Raw genomic sequence first — 19,010 nt, 5'->3', positions numbered from 1 at the left:
TACCAATAATTAGACACATTTCCCATTACTAGATAATTCTCAAATGAAAGCTATGCAAAAGCATTACATAGAACACAACATTATATATCCATATTTTGTAATGAGTGTTTTCCACTAAACTTCTGATTAAGATGCATTATGCTTCACTTTAATCCTAACAAATCCCTAAAGTAGTTAAACACATAATTTTAACCATTGAAACTATAGCCACATATTAGATTGTTAAATTTTACTCTTGGTGTAATGGAATTGCCATCTTGGCATGATTAGTCTGAATTGAAGTAGATTGTAATTAGAGCGCTAGTGCTGGGTAAAGGAAATGTGTACTATTAATATTATGCTCAGAACAATAATTACTTTTATACCGAAATGAAATACATGACAGCTGTAGAATGCTGTAATGAAAGGTATATGGTTTCCACATTTTAATACACTTTACATGTTTCATGCACTGAACCCTAGAAAGGTCCTATGTGTCACATTCTTTTTTTAATTGATTTTGAAATTTAAAAACATAATTTTGCATGGTCTTAATTCTTTTTTATGCCACATAGACTAGCTTCTAAATGTATGGAGCAACCTATAATTATTTTCCATACTATAATGAAAAAATGATACACTGTCAGGGAGTCTTTCTTCTCCCCACAGAAGGGACACACATTGCTTAAATTAAACAGTAATGTTTAGAAGCTGCGGTTGTCACTTCTGAACTCATCAGAGAAGAGAATCAGGAATAGTGGTCCAGGACTATTATCTCCTGTTTTGGCTCCAGTTAACATTCAGAGTCATGTAGTAAAACAGCAAATATCGTTTATTTCCCCTTATATAAAATAGAAAACATTATCACTAGCCTGTCTCATTGAATACTAGAAAAAAATATGTAACTTTAAATCTTTAGTAGATGGAGATACTCTTATTGAATAATAGATTCTTTTGGTAACCCTAAAATAGAAAAAAAAATTGATTAGCACTGTAGCCAAAAACATGTTGGAAAGCAACCACTCTAAGACATGTTTAGAAAAAACCCATAGTAAAGACTGAAAACTGAACTGCCAAAAAAGTAACTAAATCTTTATAGAAGTATATACCAGCATTGTTGTTCCACTAAACTAAATGCCCTGCAGAAGATACAAATACCATTATCAGTTTCATAGAATAACTGAAATAAATATCAATAGTGGGTCACATGATGGTAATGTATTGGGCTAACCAAAAAGTTCATTTGGGTTTTCCCATATGCTATAGAACAATCAGAACAAACTTTTTGGCCAACCCAATACATACTTACTGTGGTGAGATTTGTCTTATGAAGCTACAGCTTCATTTAGAAATGCATTTAGCTGTTTTTTTCCTGCAGCAACAAACTGGTTTATTTACGATGTATTTGATTCATATAGTATGAAGGTAGGAATATTGCCTGAGTCTATTTTCTTGATCTGCAGAAAATGATTTCCTAACCCACATGTAGAAATCTTGCTCTCTAAATTGACTTTTCACTGGTGGCCATAATTTACCTTAATCCACACATAGGTTTTTATCATGTTTCCCAACGTGATAAAACAACCAACCTCAAAAATCTTTAAGCAGTGTATGTTTGTTTCTCTTGATTGAGCAGGACAACATGAACAAGATCCAACCCCAAACTGAAACTAAGAGATGGGCTGGGGGGCACTTTAGCTAATGAAACAGATTAAGCACAGAAAACCTTATAAATTAATACAATAATTTGTGAACTTGCTTCTGAGGATGTCAGCTGAGAAATCCATAGAAAACCTTGCTACTTAATTAACGCAGAAAAAAGTATGATTTAAGATAGACCTTTGCAAAAAGTAAGATTCTGGGAAAGTTGCATTTTTCTGAGGATAATAGCAGTGCCATTCTAGCACTGGAAAGGGGAAAACGGGAGAGGGACTTACAGAATTCTCTTATTTAAATTATGTAATTATGTGTTTTTGCATTTGCTTTCAGTTGATGAGAGTATTATCAGGTTTAGAACACATCCTTGAAATGCCAGCTGATTGCTTCCACAAACAAGTATGTGGAAATAGCTTTCTAGATTTTTTTTTTTAATTAAGAGGATTTTTATTAACTTTTATATGTTCTTGGAGAAAACCATTCACATGTAAAAGCTTGACATTTGATATGAGATTTATTCACACTTGAACATAAATTCTTTGATCTGGGGGTCAGACATAATTTTTTATTTCAACAGGACTTCACATCATTACAGTCACAAAATTGGCAGTATTAAAAAATGAAATCAGAGCTAGACAAAGTATGCAGTTTTATGTCAATTTAAATCTCAACATGTACACCCCGCTCCCCCCATTCATGATCTTGGAAGAATCTACTGTGAGCTTACTAAAATGCAGGTCACAGATGACTGTTTACAAAATAAAACCTTTTTTCCTAGTGCTACTCGTTTTGTTGTAGAAAAATATTACAAATAAAAATTAGTGCTATTCAAGGTGTTCATGTCAAAGTCACATATGATACACAGGTTCAAGCCATCTTTTCCTCGCATATAAAGACAACACAATACACAAAGTGGAGACTGAATTACCGATCAACCACTTCCCCCTCAGTAACGACACAGTTTAACTATGCTGACATTAAAAATGAGAGTGAAGCAAAACATTTCCAGGTATTGAGTACACTTATAATTTGTTCTAGATATTTTTTTAACCATCAAAATTTTACTTGTGTTTGGTGAAGGATCAGAACTACAAGTGGTCATACAACTGTATTCATTAATTAAGTAGAAGCTAAAGAAATCACTTGACTTGATTTCCCATCTCCTGCTTTTATACCTTCCTTTTAGTCTTTGTTGGGATGTGTGCATAAACAGCACGACCACTGCAAGCCACATACACAACATGGCCACTTTGACAGCTTAATTTCTTGAGCAAAAATGAAATGCTGGTGACTTCTGGGATCTATCAAGACAGCTCTCTGCCACTGTTGTAGTTAATCAGCTGGTCTTCTTAAAAACCCTAATCTGACTTGAAATAGGAAGGAAATTTTTCATTTTCTTAACTTCTTCAAGCCACTAATAAGCCACTCAGTACCCTAGAGGGTATAATCTGTTAAGTGAGGGCTTAAGGCTTAAGTACGTGTGTGCTCAGTCATGTCCAACTCTTTGTCACCCTGTGGACTATATAGCCTACCAGGCTCTTCTGTCCATGAAATTCTCCAGGCAAGAATATTAGAGGGGTTGCCATTTCCTCCTCCATGGGATCTTCCAAACCCAAGGATCAAACCTGCATCTCTTCAGTCTCCTGCACTGGTAGGAGGGTCCTTTACCACTGCACCACCTGGGAACCCCCAAGGCTTAAGAAAATGGTATGGCCTGGCGGCTCTTGATGCTTTGACTTTCTCTTTATATTTTCTGCTTTCTGAATCCAGTCATCCCAGGAAGAAGAAGGTGGAACTAATTGGGCATCTAGGGATCCAGGTATCCCCCCAGATTGATTTTAGTCACCAGGAGTTCTACTTGGATGGCTCAGAACAAGTGACAGGAGGCAGGTGGTTGGTTCCCTTAGACACCCCTTGACCAACATCACCATTTTAACCAGCCATTCCTCCATCTAACCCTGCCACATCCTGGCACACAGGTGGAGACCCTTATCAGTGTTTTGCTTCAAAGATATGATTGGGTGGTCCTCTGTGCCTTGATCTTGCACTTAAAAAAAGTCTTGACTTATTTTATTAGATTTTCATCGAACAGCTTGACTGCATGGTTTAGAAAACATTTTTTGGCTGCAACACAATACTCAAACCTTAAATATATTGCCATAAATAACCTTGGTGTGAGCCATTTTAAAAAGGAAAAAGGAAAGCAAGCAGGGAGAAGGCAGCAGTAGTATCTGGATGCCAGATGGCATCAGCTTAGTGATGGGGCTGTTCAGTAAGAGGCAAAGAGGAATTCCTGTCATGCATCTGTGTGAACAGAACCCACGAGGAATTAAATACAGAAAGAAAAGCCAATAAGAGTCACCATGGTTATCCTATAGTCATTAAATGGCTTGTTTACCTTGTTGAAAATAGTATTTAAATATATAATATTTAAGAGTATGTTTACATTAGTCCATATTTATATCTAGTAAGTTGTCTGAGAATGTGGATGGCTTAACTCTGGTTAAGAATGTGAATTCATGTTTTTTTAAAGTGGTTAGAAATGTTAATTGGGTGACACGTGTCTTTATATTTTCCCCCAAAGAATATTTAGAGAATCAAAAATTGGTAATGGGACCAGATAGTTTTGTTGTTCATACCCTTAATGTAAAATACCTCAAGTACATTCTCTTTGTAAATCTCAGGCCATAGAACATAAAAAGAAATATCTTAAGGGAGAAACAGATATCTCTTATGAATCAAGAGTCACCTAAGGTTAAGAACTGTAAACACTGTTTGCTGATCATTAAATCCTCAGAAAGGATGTTGAAGCAGAACATGACATTAGAATTAGACAATAAAAACAGCACAACAGCATTTATTTTTAATTTTGCACCTGCAAAGTGAAAGCCTCATACTGGCCAGAATGAATAAGCCCCGATTCCCATAACCGTTGTGACTTCCCTCCCTTCCAGCTCCTTCCTTTCTGGGCTCCTGGTCTACCCAGATTGCTCTCCTCCCTTATGTCCTCTGCAGAATGCTTAATATAAATTCTTTGGGTGATCATGTATTTTAGATAATACTGGACCTCCTAATTGTTCACGTCTCCCAGTGAAAGAAATTGAATTCACTCTTAAGTCACCTGCTCTGGGCCAGATTTTGGGCCAAGTGCAGGTTTTGTAAAAAGAAATCCAATAGTCCTTGCCCTCAAGAAACCTTGAGTGTGTGCTTACCACAGGCATGATAAGATTGTGACCAAAGTGTTGCGTATTGGCCAGTCATCCACAGATTGAACAAACGAGTCAGCTATTTGGAAGAAATGACCTTTGGGGTTTGGGTATGCACAGCACAATCATGTTAATGATTTCACAAGAAGTGTAGGAGAATTTTTTATTGAATTCCCGAACTCTCTCTACTACTCTGTGTTCTCTGAGCTCCAGTATCAGGATAGTTAAGCTAATACATGGTAAAAATGCACAAATACAAGAAATGAGAGAAAGAAGACTGTGATAGAAACCACAGGTGTTGTGGGGGCATAAATGTGGGGATTGGCCGATGATGATAAAATGTCTGTGTGTCTGACTTTGACTCTAAAACTAGAACTTGAGGAAAGATTATTTGATCTTTTTATATAGCAAATGATTGGATATCTTGTATCAGAAAATGTACCTCATTAATCTGTGTTAGGTGTTGAAAAATATACTACCAGAATCCCAGATAATTTCCTGAAATTTTTCAGGTATATCAGGCTGCCAACTATGTGAGTTGATGAGAGGGGGGTGAGTCTCTGTATTTGTGTGCTCAAACAAGAAAACAGCCCCGCTGGAATCAAATTAAAAAGCACTTTAACTATTACTCACAGAGCAAGGTAACCCACTCCAGTATTCTTGCCTGGAGAATCCCTTGGACAGAGGAGCCTGATGGGCTATAGTCCATAGGGTCACAAAGAGTCGGACACGACTGAAGTGACGTAGCACACACAAGCATGGTAGCAGCATGCTCAGTGGTGGGAAGTGTGGGCTCCAGGGACAGACTCCTTGAATGTGAATCATGGATTCCCCCCAATAGTAACAGGGGACCCTGACAAGTCACTTAACCCCATAGGCTTTAATTTCCTCATTTAGAAATGAACATAATGGTATCTATGTTATAAAGATATTGAGAGGATTAAGTTACGTGTAAAGTGCCTGTTATGCAGGAAACTCTGTCTAGGTGTTAACTGTGGCTATGGTTGCACCTTTTCCAGTATCATTCATCTTTCTTGAGAATATTGAGAGCAAACATGTTTCTTAATCATTCGTTTACAAATGGAGAAATTGAGAGAGGTGGTATCTCTGCTTCATACATTTTATATCATATAGCATGTGAGACAACCACAAGTGACCACAAATACCCTCCAAATTCAGCTCATGGCTCTTAGCTAACACCACTTCTCTGCATCCCCTCTATATTTCTGAGACTCTTTCAAGACTCGCTTATAGGCATCTCACTTTGAATTTAGCCAGAAATTTACCCTAAAGGACAAAGCTTAGTTACCTTGATTTGAACAAAAAGCAATCTGTAACAAATGGCAAAAATAAGGAAAGTGCTCATCCTCTGTCAGCTCTGAGTTACATACAGTTGATCTCCCAAGCTTGCTCCCAGCATACACTGAAACAGAAAAATCAATAACAAATTCAAGAGAGCAGACAGAGACATTTTTATGTAGTCCCTAGAAAAGCCTTTCTTGCAAACCAGTAAGTTCTAAATGTGTCAGCCCCTCCTACTGTCTCCACTTAATGCTTATTCTGTAGCTACTTCCAGAGCTAAATCTGCACTGTTGCTCAGCTGAGCCCTAGAGAGTGGCAAAGACAAATTAATGGGATCCTCGTGTGCCAAAATAAAGTATGGACCCTGTCAGCACCAATATATGTTAAGTCCATTAAGGTCATTTTTAATGAACTGAACTTTTCATTGGAAAGCTTTGCCAAACTTGCTGAATTAAGGGTAAGAAACCTTTACAAAATTGCAAGATAAACTAATTCTGCTCTGTGTGAAGAAGAAATGGTTCATGACAAGTATTCTGAGTTTACAGTATTTTATATTTTTATCACATTCACGGAAAAGAATGTACATTAAAATCTACATTCTGTTATTAAGCTAAGAACTCCAAATGCACTAATAGCACTGTATGCTCTGATGGCATTTTAGTCCCTGGGACCTGGCTTTTTAAATCATAAGACTAGCCTCAAGGAAAACCAAACTTTTAAATCATGTTCTGTTCACATAGGTCAGAAAAGCAGTGGAGAGAAAGATGGTCTGAAACAAGTGTCCTAGCCTCATTTTTCATTTGGGAAGAATGATTTGGCTCCATTTGTATCTGCAACAAACAGCTAGAGGTCTATATTTTCTTTTTCCCAAATCTCTGTGTGTAATGCGTTTTCAAGAGGGGGCTTCTCTAACTGAGGAACACTTCCAGAATGCTCCAGAGTCTTCACTGGGTGGGTGGTGGGTGGCTGGTTATAAAATAACCAGTGTTAGATCAGCATCATGTATAAATTACTGAAGGCAGCCTCTGATTTAAAACTGCCCCCAAATCCTTTTATTCTATAAAACAGCATTTTTATTGAGATTTAACTGAAGTATGATAGACACAGAATTTAAACTTGCTTCAAGCTGCATGATAACCCAAACCTCATCAAGATGAATTGAGGCCTCCCCATACTGCCCAAGAGCAGCTCTAAGAATATAAATAAATCATCCTATGATAGCCACTAAATCTGGGCACATTCACTTCTTGAAAGACCATGAGAAACTTCTAAACAGGAAAAGGTTATTGGATTTTCCATGCTAATGCCTGGAAAGGTCTTAGGCTGTTACCTTTTTATCTAGCTTGGTTTCAATTTCTGGGGCCAAGAATAAACCCAATATCAAATCACTCATAACATCAATCTTTAACCTCTTATTTATCCATTCACTCACTCATTTTTTAAAAATGTATCTTTTGAGCACCTATTATGTGAAGTTCTATCTTCATGGAGGTTTGGTCTTATGAAGAGAGTTATACCATAAATGTTCACACTTGATTATCAAAAACTGATCACTAAAAATTAAAAAAAAAAAAAAAACTGATCACTGTTATAAGAAAATGAACGAAGAAGTGCTCTCGGAGAGTCTGATGGGGCTTTCAGTAGGTCCAAGGTCAAGGATGTCTTCTTTGAGAAAGGACATTTCAGCTGAGACCTGTAGGATGAATGGAAGTTGTTCTAACTGAAAGGAAGAGGAGATTCATCCAGGGAGTGACCCACACATTTCAAAACTTGTAGTCAGGAAAGAACTACACACATTTAAGCAAGTGAAGGAAGACTAATATGTCTGGAAGCCAGTGATGAGGGGAGAATAGTAGGAGTTGAAGGTGGATAATGGCATAATGTAATGAAAGCTCAACTCCATGGTAAGGAGTTGAGCTTTCATTCTGAATATAACAGGAACAATCAAAAGCTTTACATTTTAAGAACCTTCTGGCTACAGCATGAATAATGAGTTAGTAAGGGCTAATAGAGGAAGATGGGATCACAGACTCAATGGACGTGAGTCTGAGTGAACTCCGGGAGTTGGTGATGGACAGGGAGGCCTGGCGTGCTGCGATTCATGGGGTCACAAAGAGTTGGACACGACTGAGCGACTGAACTGGACTGAACTGAATAGAGGAAGAAAACAGACCAGTGGCTATTGTGGAAGTTCAGGAGAGAGCAAGATGTTAGCTTCAGTGATCTGGCCTACGTGGCAGTGTGAGAGCCAGGACAGTGAGTTGGAGAAGAGCATGGATTCTATAGTAAATGGCCATGGTTTAAATCTTGACTCTGCCATTTATTTAGCAGTATGACCTTGGGAATATCTGTGTGTCAATTTTATTATCTAGAAGTGGGGATGAAAATATTATTGTTAAAATACAATCTTTAGAAAGTTAAAATCATGATTTCTGTTAATAAATATAAAATGAGCACATGTCAAATTTTTGTTTAACTCATGAATTATGAAGAAACCAATAAAATGATAAAACAAATTCTAATGTGAATTGGATTTAGAAAAGTTTGTATTTTCTATCAGGTAAAATTATTTCCATTGACATGAACAGAAAAATAATGTCCCTCACTTTGAAAAAAAAAAAATCTCCATCATTACAGGCCCTCTACAAGGAACCTTGCATCTCTATATAGGTGCAAAATAGACCAACTTCCTTAGAATTTGACAGCCCCTGTAAGTCTGCTAGACTTCCCTTTGAAAGAAACCCAGTAATCTTGTTTGCCCATTTAACAATGTTTCGGACAATACTCATCTCCTAACAATGTTATAACAAGTTAATGTATAGAAATGCTTAAAACATATCAGTGAGCTGCTTGTATATTTTGGAAATTAATCCTTTGTCAGTTGTTTCATTTGCTATTACTTTCTCTGATTCTGAGGGTTGTCTTTTCACCTTGCTTATAGTTTCCTTTGCTGTGCAAAAGCTTTTAAGTTTAATCATGTCCCACTTGTTTACTGTTGTTTGTATTTTCATTACTCTAGGATGTGGGTCATAGAAGATCTTGATTTGATTTATGTCATCCAGTGCTCTGCCTATGTTTTCCTCTAAGAGTTTTATAGTTTCTGGTCTTACATTTAGGTCTTTAATCCATTTTGAGTTTATCTTTGTGTATGGTGTTAGGAAGTATTCTAATTTCATTCTTTTACATGTAGCTGTCCAGTTTTCCCAACACCATTTATTGAAGAGGCTCTCTTTGCCCCATTGTATATTCTTGACTCCTTTGTCAAAAATAAGGTGCCCATAGGTGCATGGGTTTATTTCTGGCCTTTCTGTCTTGTTCCATTGGTCTATATTTCTGTTTTTGTGCCAATAACATATTGTCTTGATGAGTGTAGCTTTGTAGTATAATCTGAAGTCAGGAAGGTTGATTCCTCCAGCTCCATTCTTCTTTCTCAAGACTGCTTTGGCTATTTGGGGTCTTTTGTGTTTCCACATGAATTGTGAAATTTTTTGTTCTAGTTCTGTGAAAAATGCCATTGGTAATTTGATAGGGATCACATTGAATCTGTAAATTGCATTTGGTAGTATAGTCATTTTCACAATATTGATTCTTCCTACCCAGGAACATGGAATATCTCTCCATCTGTTTATGTTGTCTTTGATTTCTTTCATTAGTGTCTTATAATTTTCTGTGTATAGTTCTTTTGTCTCCTTAGGTAAGTTTATTCCTAGATACTTAATTCTTTTTGTTACAATGGTGAATGGAATTGATTCCTTAATTTCTCTTTCTGATTTTCCATTGTTAGTATACTGACAAAGGATGAATTTCCAAAATATACAAGCAGCTCATACAACTCAATGCCAGAAAAACAAACAACCCAATCAAAAAAATGGGAAAAAGACTTAAACAGACGTTTCTCCAAAAAAGACATGCAGATGGCTGACAAACACATGAAAAGATACTCAACATTGCTCATTATTAGAGAAATGCAAATCACAACCACAAGGAGATATCACCTCACACTGGTCAGAATAGTCATCATCAAAAGTCTACAAACAATAAATGCTGGAGAGGGTGTGGAGAAAAGGGAATGCTCCTGCACTGTTGATGGGAACTTACATTGATACAGCTACTATGGAAGACAGTGTGGAAATTCCTTAAAAAACTAGGAATAAAGCCATCATATGACCCAGCAATCCTACCCCTAGGCATGTACCCTGAGGAAACCAAAATTGAAAAAGATACATGTATCCCATTGTTCATTGCAGCAATATTTACAATAGCTAGGACATATAAGCAACCTAGATGTCCATCGACAGATGATAAAAAAAGTTGTACATATATACAATGGAATATTATTCAGCCATAAATGGAACACATTTGAGTCAGTTCTGATGAGGTGGATGAACCTAGAAACTATTATACAGCGTGAAGGGAGTCAGAAAGAGAAAGATAAATATCGTATCCCGATGCATATATGCGGAATCTAGAAAATGGTACTGAAGAATGTATTTACAGGGCAGCAATGGAGAAACAGACATAGAGGATAGACTTATGGACATGGGGAGAGGGGAGGAGAGGGTGAGATGTATGGAAAGAGTAACATGGAAACTTACATTACCATATGTAAAATAGATAACCAACAGGAATTTGCTGTATGGCTCAGGAAACTCAAACGGGGCTCTGTATCAATCTAGATGGGTAGGATGGGGTTGGAGATGGGAGGAAGGTTCAAAAAGGAGGGGATATATGTATACCTATGGCTGATTCATATTGAGGTTTGACAGAAAACAACAAAATTCTGTAAAGCATTTATCCTTTGATTAAAAAAATAAATGAAAATATCAATGAACATTAGCTATTATTGTGGTGGTTGTTGCTGCTGTTTTATCAAGGTAGATGTAGTGGAGATAGAATTAAATGGATTTCAGATATATTTTCGAGGGAGAATTAGTAGAATTTGGAAATTGTTTGAAAGTTAGGGAAAATGTGGGATCAAGAGTAAATCCTAATTTTTCATGTGAGCAATTAGCTGCCCAGTTGAATCATTTGCTGTGATGAAGGTTGGAAGAGCAATCAGATGCTGAGGAGGGGAACCAAGAGTTCCATTTTGAACACTTTAAATTGGAGATAACTTTGAAATATCCAAATGAACATGTCAATCAGGAGAGATATCAATTTGTAGAGGTTAAGAGCATAAAACTCTTCTAGGTGTGTGGTTTATACCTGTTCCCTCATCTACATATTAAATGGAGATGATAATAATTCTTATCTCATTAGATTATTGTTGGGTTTTAACATTTATTTGTAAAGCAGTTAGAAGTGAGACTGATACCTAAGACACACTATATAATTTTTTAAAACATATTAAATATATTAATGTTTATTCCTTTCAAAGAGTAAAATGGCTTCCTATCCCAAATCTTAATTAAAAAAAAAAGAAGTTTCAGTATGAAGCCCAGATAAAAGGTCTAGACTGGAGAGTCAATACATAGAATTGCCTGAACTTTGGTGGTTTTTTGAAACCAAGAATCACTGATGAGCACATCGGAAGACCACACCAAACTGAGCGGAGAGGAGGATTTAGAAAAGGATTCTGAGAAGAAAGTGACCAGAAAACAAAAACAAGCTAAGTTTGATGCCTTGTGAGTTGAGGAGAAAGTAATTCAAGGAAAAAGGCACCATCCAAGCATCAGGTATCTTGGATGCTACTGGAAATAAGATAATTGAAGACTGGATATGTCAGGAATAGCAGAAAATTTGGGGCCAATACTCTGAAACGTTTATTATCAACTGTCTTTCTCCTGGCTTTTCTCTTCTTGTTAAAGCAGAATAACATCCTGATGGTCAAGAGGGTCCCACTCTTAGTAAGATTCCTTCTAATGTCTTGTCTGGAACCACATCAGAGAAAGCTGGCTCAGACTCACAAGATGAGTTTAACAGTGTACTCAGATGTATGAGGTCCTAGACTTTGAAAGAGTCCAGTCATCTCTGGCTTCTTGGAACTTGGAGAGAGCTCTGATCTCCCACAGCATTTCCTTCTAGTACAAAGTCTCTTTGAAAGGAAAATGTGATTTTTAATGCAGCTAGCCTTTCTTCCCCTCCTTCCAACACTGAGCATTTCTGCAAGAAAACCATTGAGGCATTCTTGCAGAGGCCAGCTGCCTCTCAAAGAACTCAAAAGGGCATCATTATCATGAGAAAATGATGTCAACTACTTGGAAAATGCCACTAAATACAGCTCTCTCTTCTTAGAGAATTAGGGAGCTGAGTCCTTCCCATCACTAGTTAGCACGACTAGACGGGGTAGTCACTGAATTTTATTTCAAATAATCATACTGGTGACTGCACCAAAATTGTCATTTGTTTTGTCAGCTTAATTTCTAGAACCATTCTATTCTTGGTTATACTTCTAGGCACTTTACATTGCTGAACACCCTCCCAATTCAGTCGTGATATGGACGTGAAGAATCTATGACAAAACAGTGGTGATATTAGATGTTTTGTAGAGTGGTATCTTGGACACCTTTACAAAATTTTGCTTGGAGACTTCAATATGCATTGCATAACTAGTATAAATTATTTGCAGTTCCAGAAAGTTGTAAGCTAACAGCAGCAGTTGAGAAATATTTTTATAATTCCACATGCAGATCAAGTATCCTTGACTAAAGAATTTTCACAATAAGTTAGATTCTCGTTTATTTGGAATGATTTAGGTATGGCTCTAAGTGAATGTAGAGGCATATCTTGAATAAGTATACACTCAACACCTTAATGCTTTAGCTATATTTTTAAATAATTTTAAGTCTGTCTTACTATGATGGATTTTACCTATAATTCTAAAACTCCTAAAGTGATACAGTTAAAGAATTGCCTTCCCTTTGTAGCATTCCCACATTTTATTTGTTTTCTAGTTTGAAGGTTTTTATTAAAAAAAAAAAAACTTTAATTTCATAGAGACATTGAATAAATAATTAAGTAGATGAAAGAATGTGTTTCTATTTCCCTTTCTAACTTTCTTTCCCACCCAGCAGCAATGTGTTTTTATCATAGATCCAAATGCCCGGCTAGATTTTAGGTAACTGTACCTTTTCCTAAAGATTTTACTGCCTCAAAGATTGTCCAAAATCAGAAGAACCAACTCTTTTAAGACTAAAGAAAAAGAAGAGAAAAAGATTGAGTTAAAAATAAGATGAAGTAATATGAAATACCATTTTTACCAATAACATATAATGATTTTTTGGTCCCCAAATGACATATTTATGTAAAAGACTTTCTGGTTAATTTGGCATAGAATTACTTATACAGTATTTTATTTTTCCAATGTACTCTTCTCCAGAGCCCTCTGTGGTCTCTGTTAAATAAGAAAATGTTAGAATGGGAATAATCATGAATCGCATGCAAATACAAAATAAACATCTGTCAAAGATTGTATTGACTTCATTAATTAATGAAGAAACTAGGAAGATGTTACAACCAATTCAAAGGAAATTTAAAAAAGCCAAACATATTCAGGCGAATAAAAATGCTGAAATGAATTTACAAGTAGATGCAAAATGGGTCTATCTACAGGACAACCAATTACATTCCACTACACACAATCCACTGGACGGTAGTGGATTGGCAGTCCATTGTCTGCCTACAATGCGGGAGACCCAGGTTCGATCCCTGGGTCAGGAAGATCCCCTGGAGAAGTAAATAGCAACCCACTCCAATATTCTTGCCTGGAAAATCCCATGGACAGAGAAGCCTGGTTGACTACTGTCCATGGGGTCGCAAAGAGTCAGATACGACTGAGCAACTTCACTCACAGACACAATTAATCCTCATTTCTATGAGCCTGAATCATTTTTATGATCAATTTTCTACAATTTATAGAGGAGTAAAAATAACTCATGGTTATTTTAAATCTCAGAGATTTTAAAATTTTGCAATAATCAGAAAGAATGCACTGAACTGAATACCCAGTAATATTTAGGGTCTGTTTTAAAGTTGTGATAATTTTTTCCTACACTATTAAGTTTATTCCCTCCTCACCCCTCACCCTAAAACCACCAAAGAAAGAATAAAAATAAATATACAGTCCCTGCTGCTGCTGCTAAGTCGCTTCAGTCGTGTCCGACTCTGTGCGACCCCATAGACGGCAGCCCACCAGGCTCCCCCGTCCCTGGGATTCTCCAGGCAAGAACACTGGAGTGGGTTGCCATTTCCTTCTCCAATGCATGGAAGTGAAAAGTCAAAAGGGAAGTCGCTCAGTCGGGTCCGACCCTCAGCAACCCTGGTAGGCAGCGACTGCAGCTTACCAGGTTCCTCCGTCCATGGGCTTTTCCACTATCAACTTATAATTCAAATGTTGTAAGATTGGAAACTAAACTAAAATTAAATATCTGTAATGTGATTTCCTGCAAGTTTCAGTTTGTATTTTGAAACTAGAGAATGAGCTGAGGCTCGTAACAGCATCAGAATAACACTACAGAGCTACTATGTTGTGCTACTCATATTTTGAATAATCCCAATGATTTTTTTAGACAAATGCACATGTGAAAGGAGGAGAGAGAAAAGGAAGAGGAGAAAAGTTGAATATCAGACTATGTGTATAAAACTAGAGCTAAGTGGATAATACCTGAAGTGACACGAGACTAAGAGTGAATTGTTTCCCTGTAGCATCATATAAAGTGATAGTTTTTATTACTTCAGAAATGTCCATGCTTCTGACTCCATAATAGCCACTAATAAACTAAACTGCTTTGGGATTTTACAAGTGAATTTGATTATTACTTATCTATTTTGTTATAGGGACTGTGCTTACACCTCTAATTAAAGGATAAGCATTTTGGTAGTGAAATGAACAATGAAGCTTGCAAACAGAAGAAACATAAATTATTTACTTGCCAAGTTTCTGTTCATTTGTTTGTTTTACCCTGGAGATGGGAAAACTAAATGCAGAATCATATCAATCATTTCTGAAGCTCAAGCCCACCATTTAAAGAACTCACTTATCCAAGCCATTCCTCATTCTTCTGGCAATCATGCTGCTAACCAAAAGAAAAGTTGCCTAAATTAAACTTCAATAATACATTGTACATGTGTACATCAAGACAATTAACATGCAGATTTTTATTCTTTTAATATAAATTTATTTTAATAACATGCAGATTTTTAGAAAGCACATTGACTCCATTTTAAAGGTCACACTTTAAAGGTTCTAACTCCGCAAGAACTACTCAACTTCTAAACGTTTCAGTTAAACCTCCAGGCTCATTTGACTGCCCTCTCCCTGACCTTTGTTCCTCCCACTTGTGGCCAGAAAGCTCAAGATAGTAAATACAGAGTTGGGAGATCCAGAGATGTGGGGGAAGGTTTCCTATGAAAAACAGTTATTATTCATTTGGCCATTTGCACTATTAGATATTTTTCTTTTGAAATACAATCTCCTGCCTTCAGTGAGAGAGAATATTATATCATCCAGTGTATGCACTAGAGAAATTAAACTGAGTGCCAAAAGACAGCACCACTTAAAGACCAAATTGCTCTTAATTGGTGTGAATTTGATGAAGACCTAAGGAGAGTGGGTTGGGAGATATGCCAATAAGTCTGTCTGACACTTGATAAGGTTCTCATTTGGGAGACATAAAGTAGATTAACCCTAAGTATCCAAATAGTCAAAAATATACACATACCCACAACACACATGATTCTTTTTTCATTTAGATGTTGCTTTAAAATAAACAAGTCTCAATCATGGCAATGAATTCATGGAGCAGTGGCATCTCTTTCTACTTTCTGTGATTTTGGTGTATCTTCCCAGTCCTGGAAAGAGAACAAATGCAAAGTGATTCATGTTATAGGCAGGGAGAGCTGAGAGTTTCATTTGTGCATCCTTTACATTCTAGATTTCATCTGGGACTCACTTTTAATCTAGGAGGTAAAAAATAAATCACTTTAGCTACTTGTCATTCTCATAAGTTTATATATGTGGGAAAAGATGGAGACAGATGCCTAAAATAGGTTTTGAAGGAACTGATGAATCTCAGTGTGCTTGACATGTCCACTAAATGTTCTATAGAAGGAGTTGGAAAACTACAACCCAATAGGCCAAATTTAGACCCTTCCATCTCCCTTCCCATTCCCAACCCCAGTTTTTATGAATAAAGTTTTATCGGAACACAACCACACTCATTTTGTTTCGTATTGCCTGTGGCTGCTTTCACAGAGTTAAGTTTTGCAACAACAAAGACCCACACACATAGCCCACAGAATCTAAAATCTTCCCTATCTGGCTCTTTACCAAAAAATCTATCTGATTCTTAGTCTTTTGTAATGGTCACTGAAAAGGGCCATTATAGCCGACAGAGTAATAATCCTTACTGGATTGGAAAAGCTAATAGGGTACTGTTCTTTCTGAGATCTTATCATCTTTTTTATTTGAAAACAAAATTCAGGACCACGTTATTAAAGAAGCAGTTTCATCACTGTTATCAAAGTTTAAAGACATATCACTTGCTTTGGGGTTTCTCTTATATATACAATAGTATGGGGTATATTTTCCTTTCTGTCTATTACCTGGGTTGTAAAATTCAGTGCTTGTATATTTTGTTATGATTTTTGTCCCAGGACTCAGGCAGACAGATGTGAATGTATAATAAGAGGGTTAAAACTATTTCGATTGCAGAGTTTGGTTTTATATTCCTAAAAGACGGCTACAGGTAGCATTATTTAAAGAGAGAAAGATATTTTAATCTTATTGGATGCGATCTCCCTACCACATTCCCGAGGTGCCAGAAGATGGAGTCAGGAATTAAAAAACGAAAGAGGGAGGCAACCCTGTGATGAGAATTTCTTGGGAATGATTCGGGGTGATGCTTCCTCCTTAATCCACCTTCCTGACACGATTGTGTATGACCCTCATCCTCCTCTCGGGGGTGGCTCTTCAAAGGTAGCAAGTGTCAAATCCTTCGTCAGGGGACCCCTCCCTGCCTCAGACATCATGGCTCTGGGTCTCTGTTCCAGTCTCCCTGCTCAGGACACAGCCCAGGTTCAGGCTACAACTTTGTTTTGCTTCTTCCAGTTTGAAAACTTGGATCAATTTCCTGTTAGAATTTCAGCTTCTCTAAACTAGATGGGAACTATTTTCACTTGCTGGGACTTAATGCTATAACCTTCTTATCACTTCTTTCCTTTTCTGCCAAAATCAGGGTTAAAGAGCCAGATTTGCATGCCTCCTCAGCACGACTCCCAGTGCAAAAGCAGTAGGATCATAGAAAAAAAATTTTTTTAAGATTTTTATTCCAAAGTCCTTTCTCCAGATTATTATACTAACTTTGTGAAAATGTTAGTAGTGCCCTTAGGGCTTTTTTCCCCTGGATACTTCTCAAGGTCATTGCAGATATGGCAATTGTTGATTAGTTGGAGGAAAACAGTCTTTTTTTCTTTTTTTTTTTTTTTTTGGAATTTGCATATTGTCCTACATTCTAGAGAAACTCAGGGAATTTCTCATTAATGTGACTTCGCTTGGTGAGGAGGGACTGGAGGCTGTCGAACAAACATGTATGGATGCAAAACCCCTCGTTTACGGTGACATGCCTGTGGATTTAAATTTGTAGCAAGGCTTTTCTCTCAGATATAAAAAGAATCGCAGGCCAGACTAATTCAAAGAATGTGTGAGGAACAAGGCTTTGCTCCATTCTTGGAAACTTAAAAAAAAAATCCTCTTTCTCTTTCTATATATAAATAAATCTTGGGAAGCACATTGAGCAAAAAAGCAAAGAAAGTTACAGAATCTGAAATCCAGACTAAAACAAAAAAATATATACTTCCTTAAATATCTCTAAGGGCTTACTTTGTTATAGTTTTTAGTATCAGTATTAGTCTGCTGTAAGAATAGCCAACATCTCGCAGGAGGCACAAGGGCTGGAATTTAGATCAAGAGAGAAGAAATCAGTTCCCTGCTCTGAAGAGCTACCACTGTGGGTGCAAAGCTGGGAGAAAGCAGGTGGTCTGTGGCTGGAATATCTTCCAGCTGGGGGTTCATGTGACACGCCCGAAGAAACCAATCCAGAGACTGGCAGATGAGCTCATGGGCTGCACTGAAGCACCCAGCACAGGACAGGACAGGGTGGCAGAGCCCTGAGCACGTCCTGAGACGGCCCTGGGCCCCAGTGGCAGGTGGGATGTGGCCCTTCCCGGTGCCTGCAGTCTCCTGCTTGGGGCTTCTCATCCTGTCCTCTTGTTTGCTTGCGGACTGCAGGTTCATCCCAGAGGCCTGGTCGGCCTGCACGGTCACCTGTGGTGTGGGGACCCAGGTGCGAATAGTCAGGTGCCAGGTGCTCCTGTCTTTCTCTCAGTCCGTGGCCGACCTGCCCGTTGACGAATGTGAAGGACCCAAGCCAGCGTCCCAGCGCCCCTGTTACGCAGGACCATGCCACGGGGAGACTCCCGAATTTAACCTGGAAGAGACAGATGGCCTCTTGGGTGGCCTGCAGGACTTTGACCAGCTCTACGACTGGGAGTATGAGGGCTTCACCAAGTGCTCCGAGTCCTGTGGAGGAGGTAAGAAGGGGCTAGGCCTCAGATCATTGCCACCCTCTTGCCTTTCACTGTAGCGTCTCTCTCTGCGGGCAGCTGTGTCCCGTGATTGTCTCTAGTCCAAGAAGGCTAAGGAGGGGGAGGAAACCGTTCTAAACCTAAAGCAGACTGAATGAAACACAGATGTATTTCTCTCTGGGCCTGTCTCTCTCAGACTGTCAGCTATGAGTAGCTAACACAAGTAATGCTTTTACTTTTACTTGTCATTCTGATATTTTGCACTATATCTCAGTGTATCTGACCGAGAAACACTGTTGACACGGGCCTGGCAATGCTCTTGACATTCAGTTTTATTTGTCTTTG

At 37.7% G+C, this 19,010-nt stretch overlaps 1 protein-coding gene across 1 annotated transcript in view; it reads left to right on the top strand.

The window, feature by feature from the left end:
• Positions 1-19,010, top strand: part of ADAMTSL1 (ADAMTS like 1) — a 1,145,195-nt gene that overhangs the window by 889,734 nt on the left and 236,451 nt on the right. The window contains exon 17 of the mRNA XM_055577966.1: positions 18,370-18,671. Coding sequence (XP_055433941.1) covers positions 18,370-18,671 — 302 coding nt within the window. The remainder of the gene's footprint in view (positions 1-18,369; positions 18,672-19,010) is intronic.

This window comes from Bubalus kerabau, chromosome 4 (genome assembly GCF_029407905.1).
Source record: "Bubalus kerabau isolate K-KA32 ecotype Philippines breed swamp buffalo chromosome 4, PCC_UOA_SB_1v2, whole genome shotgun sequence".
In the NCBI taxonomy this organism is placed as follows: Eukaryota; Metazoa; Chordata; class Mammalia; order Artiodactyla; family Bovidae; genus Bubalus; species Bubalus kerabau.
The sequence above is the reverse complement of the archived record's forward strand: the minus strand, read 5'-3'. Positions and strand labels throughout refer to the sequence as shown.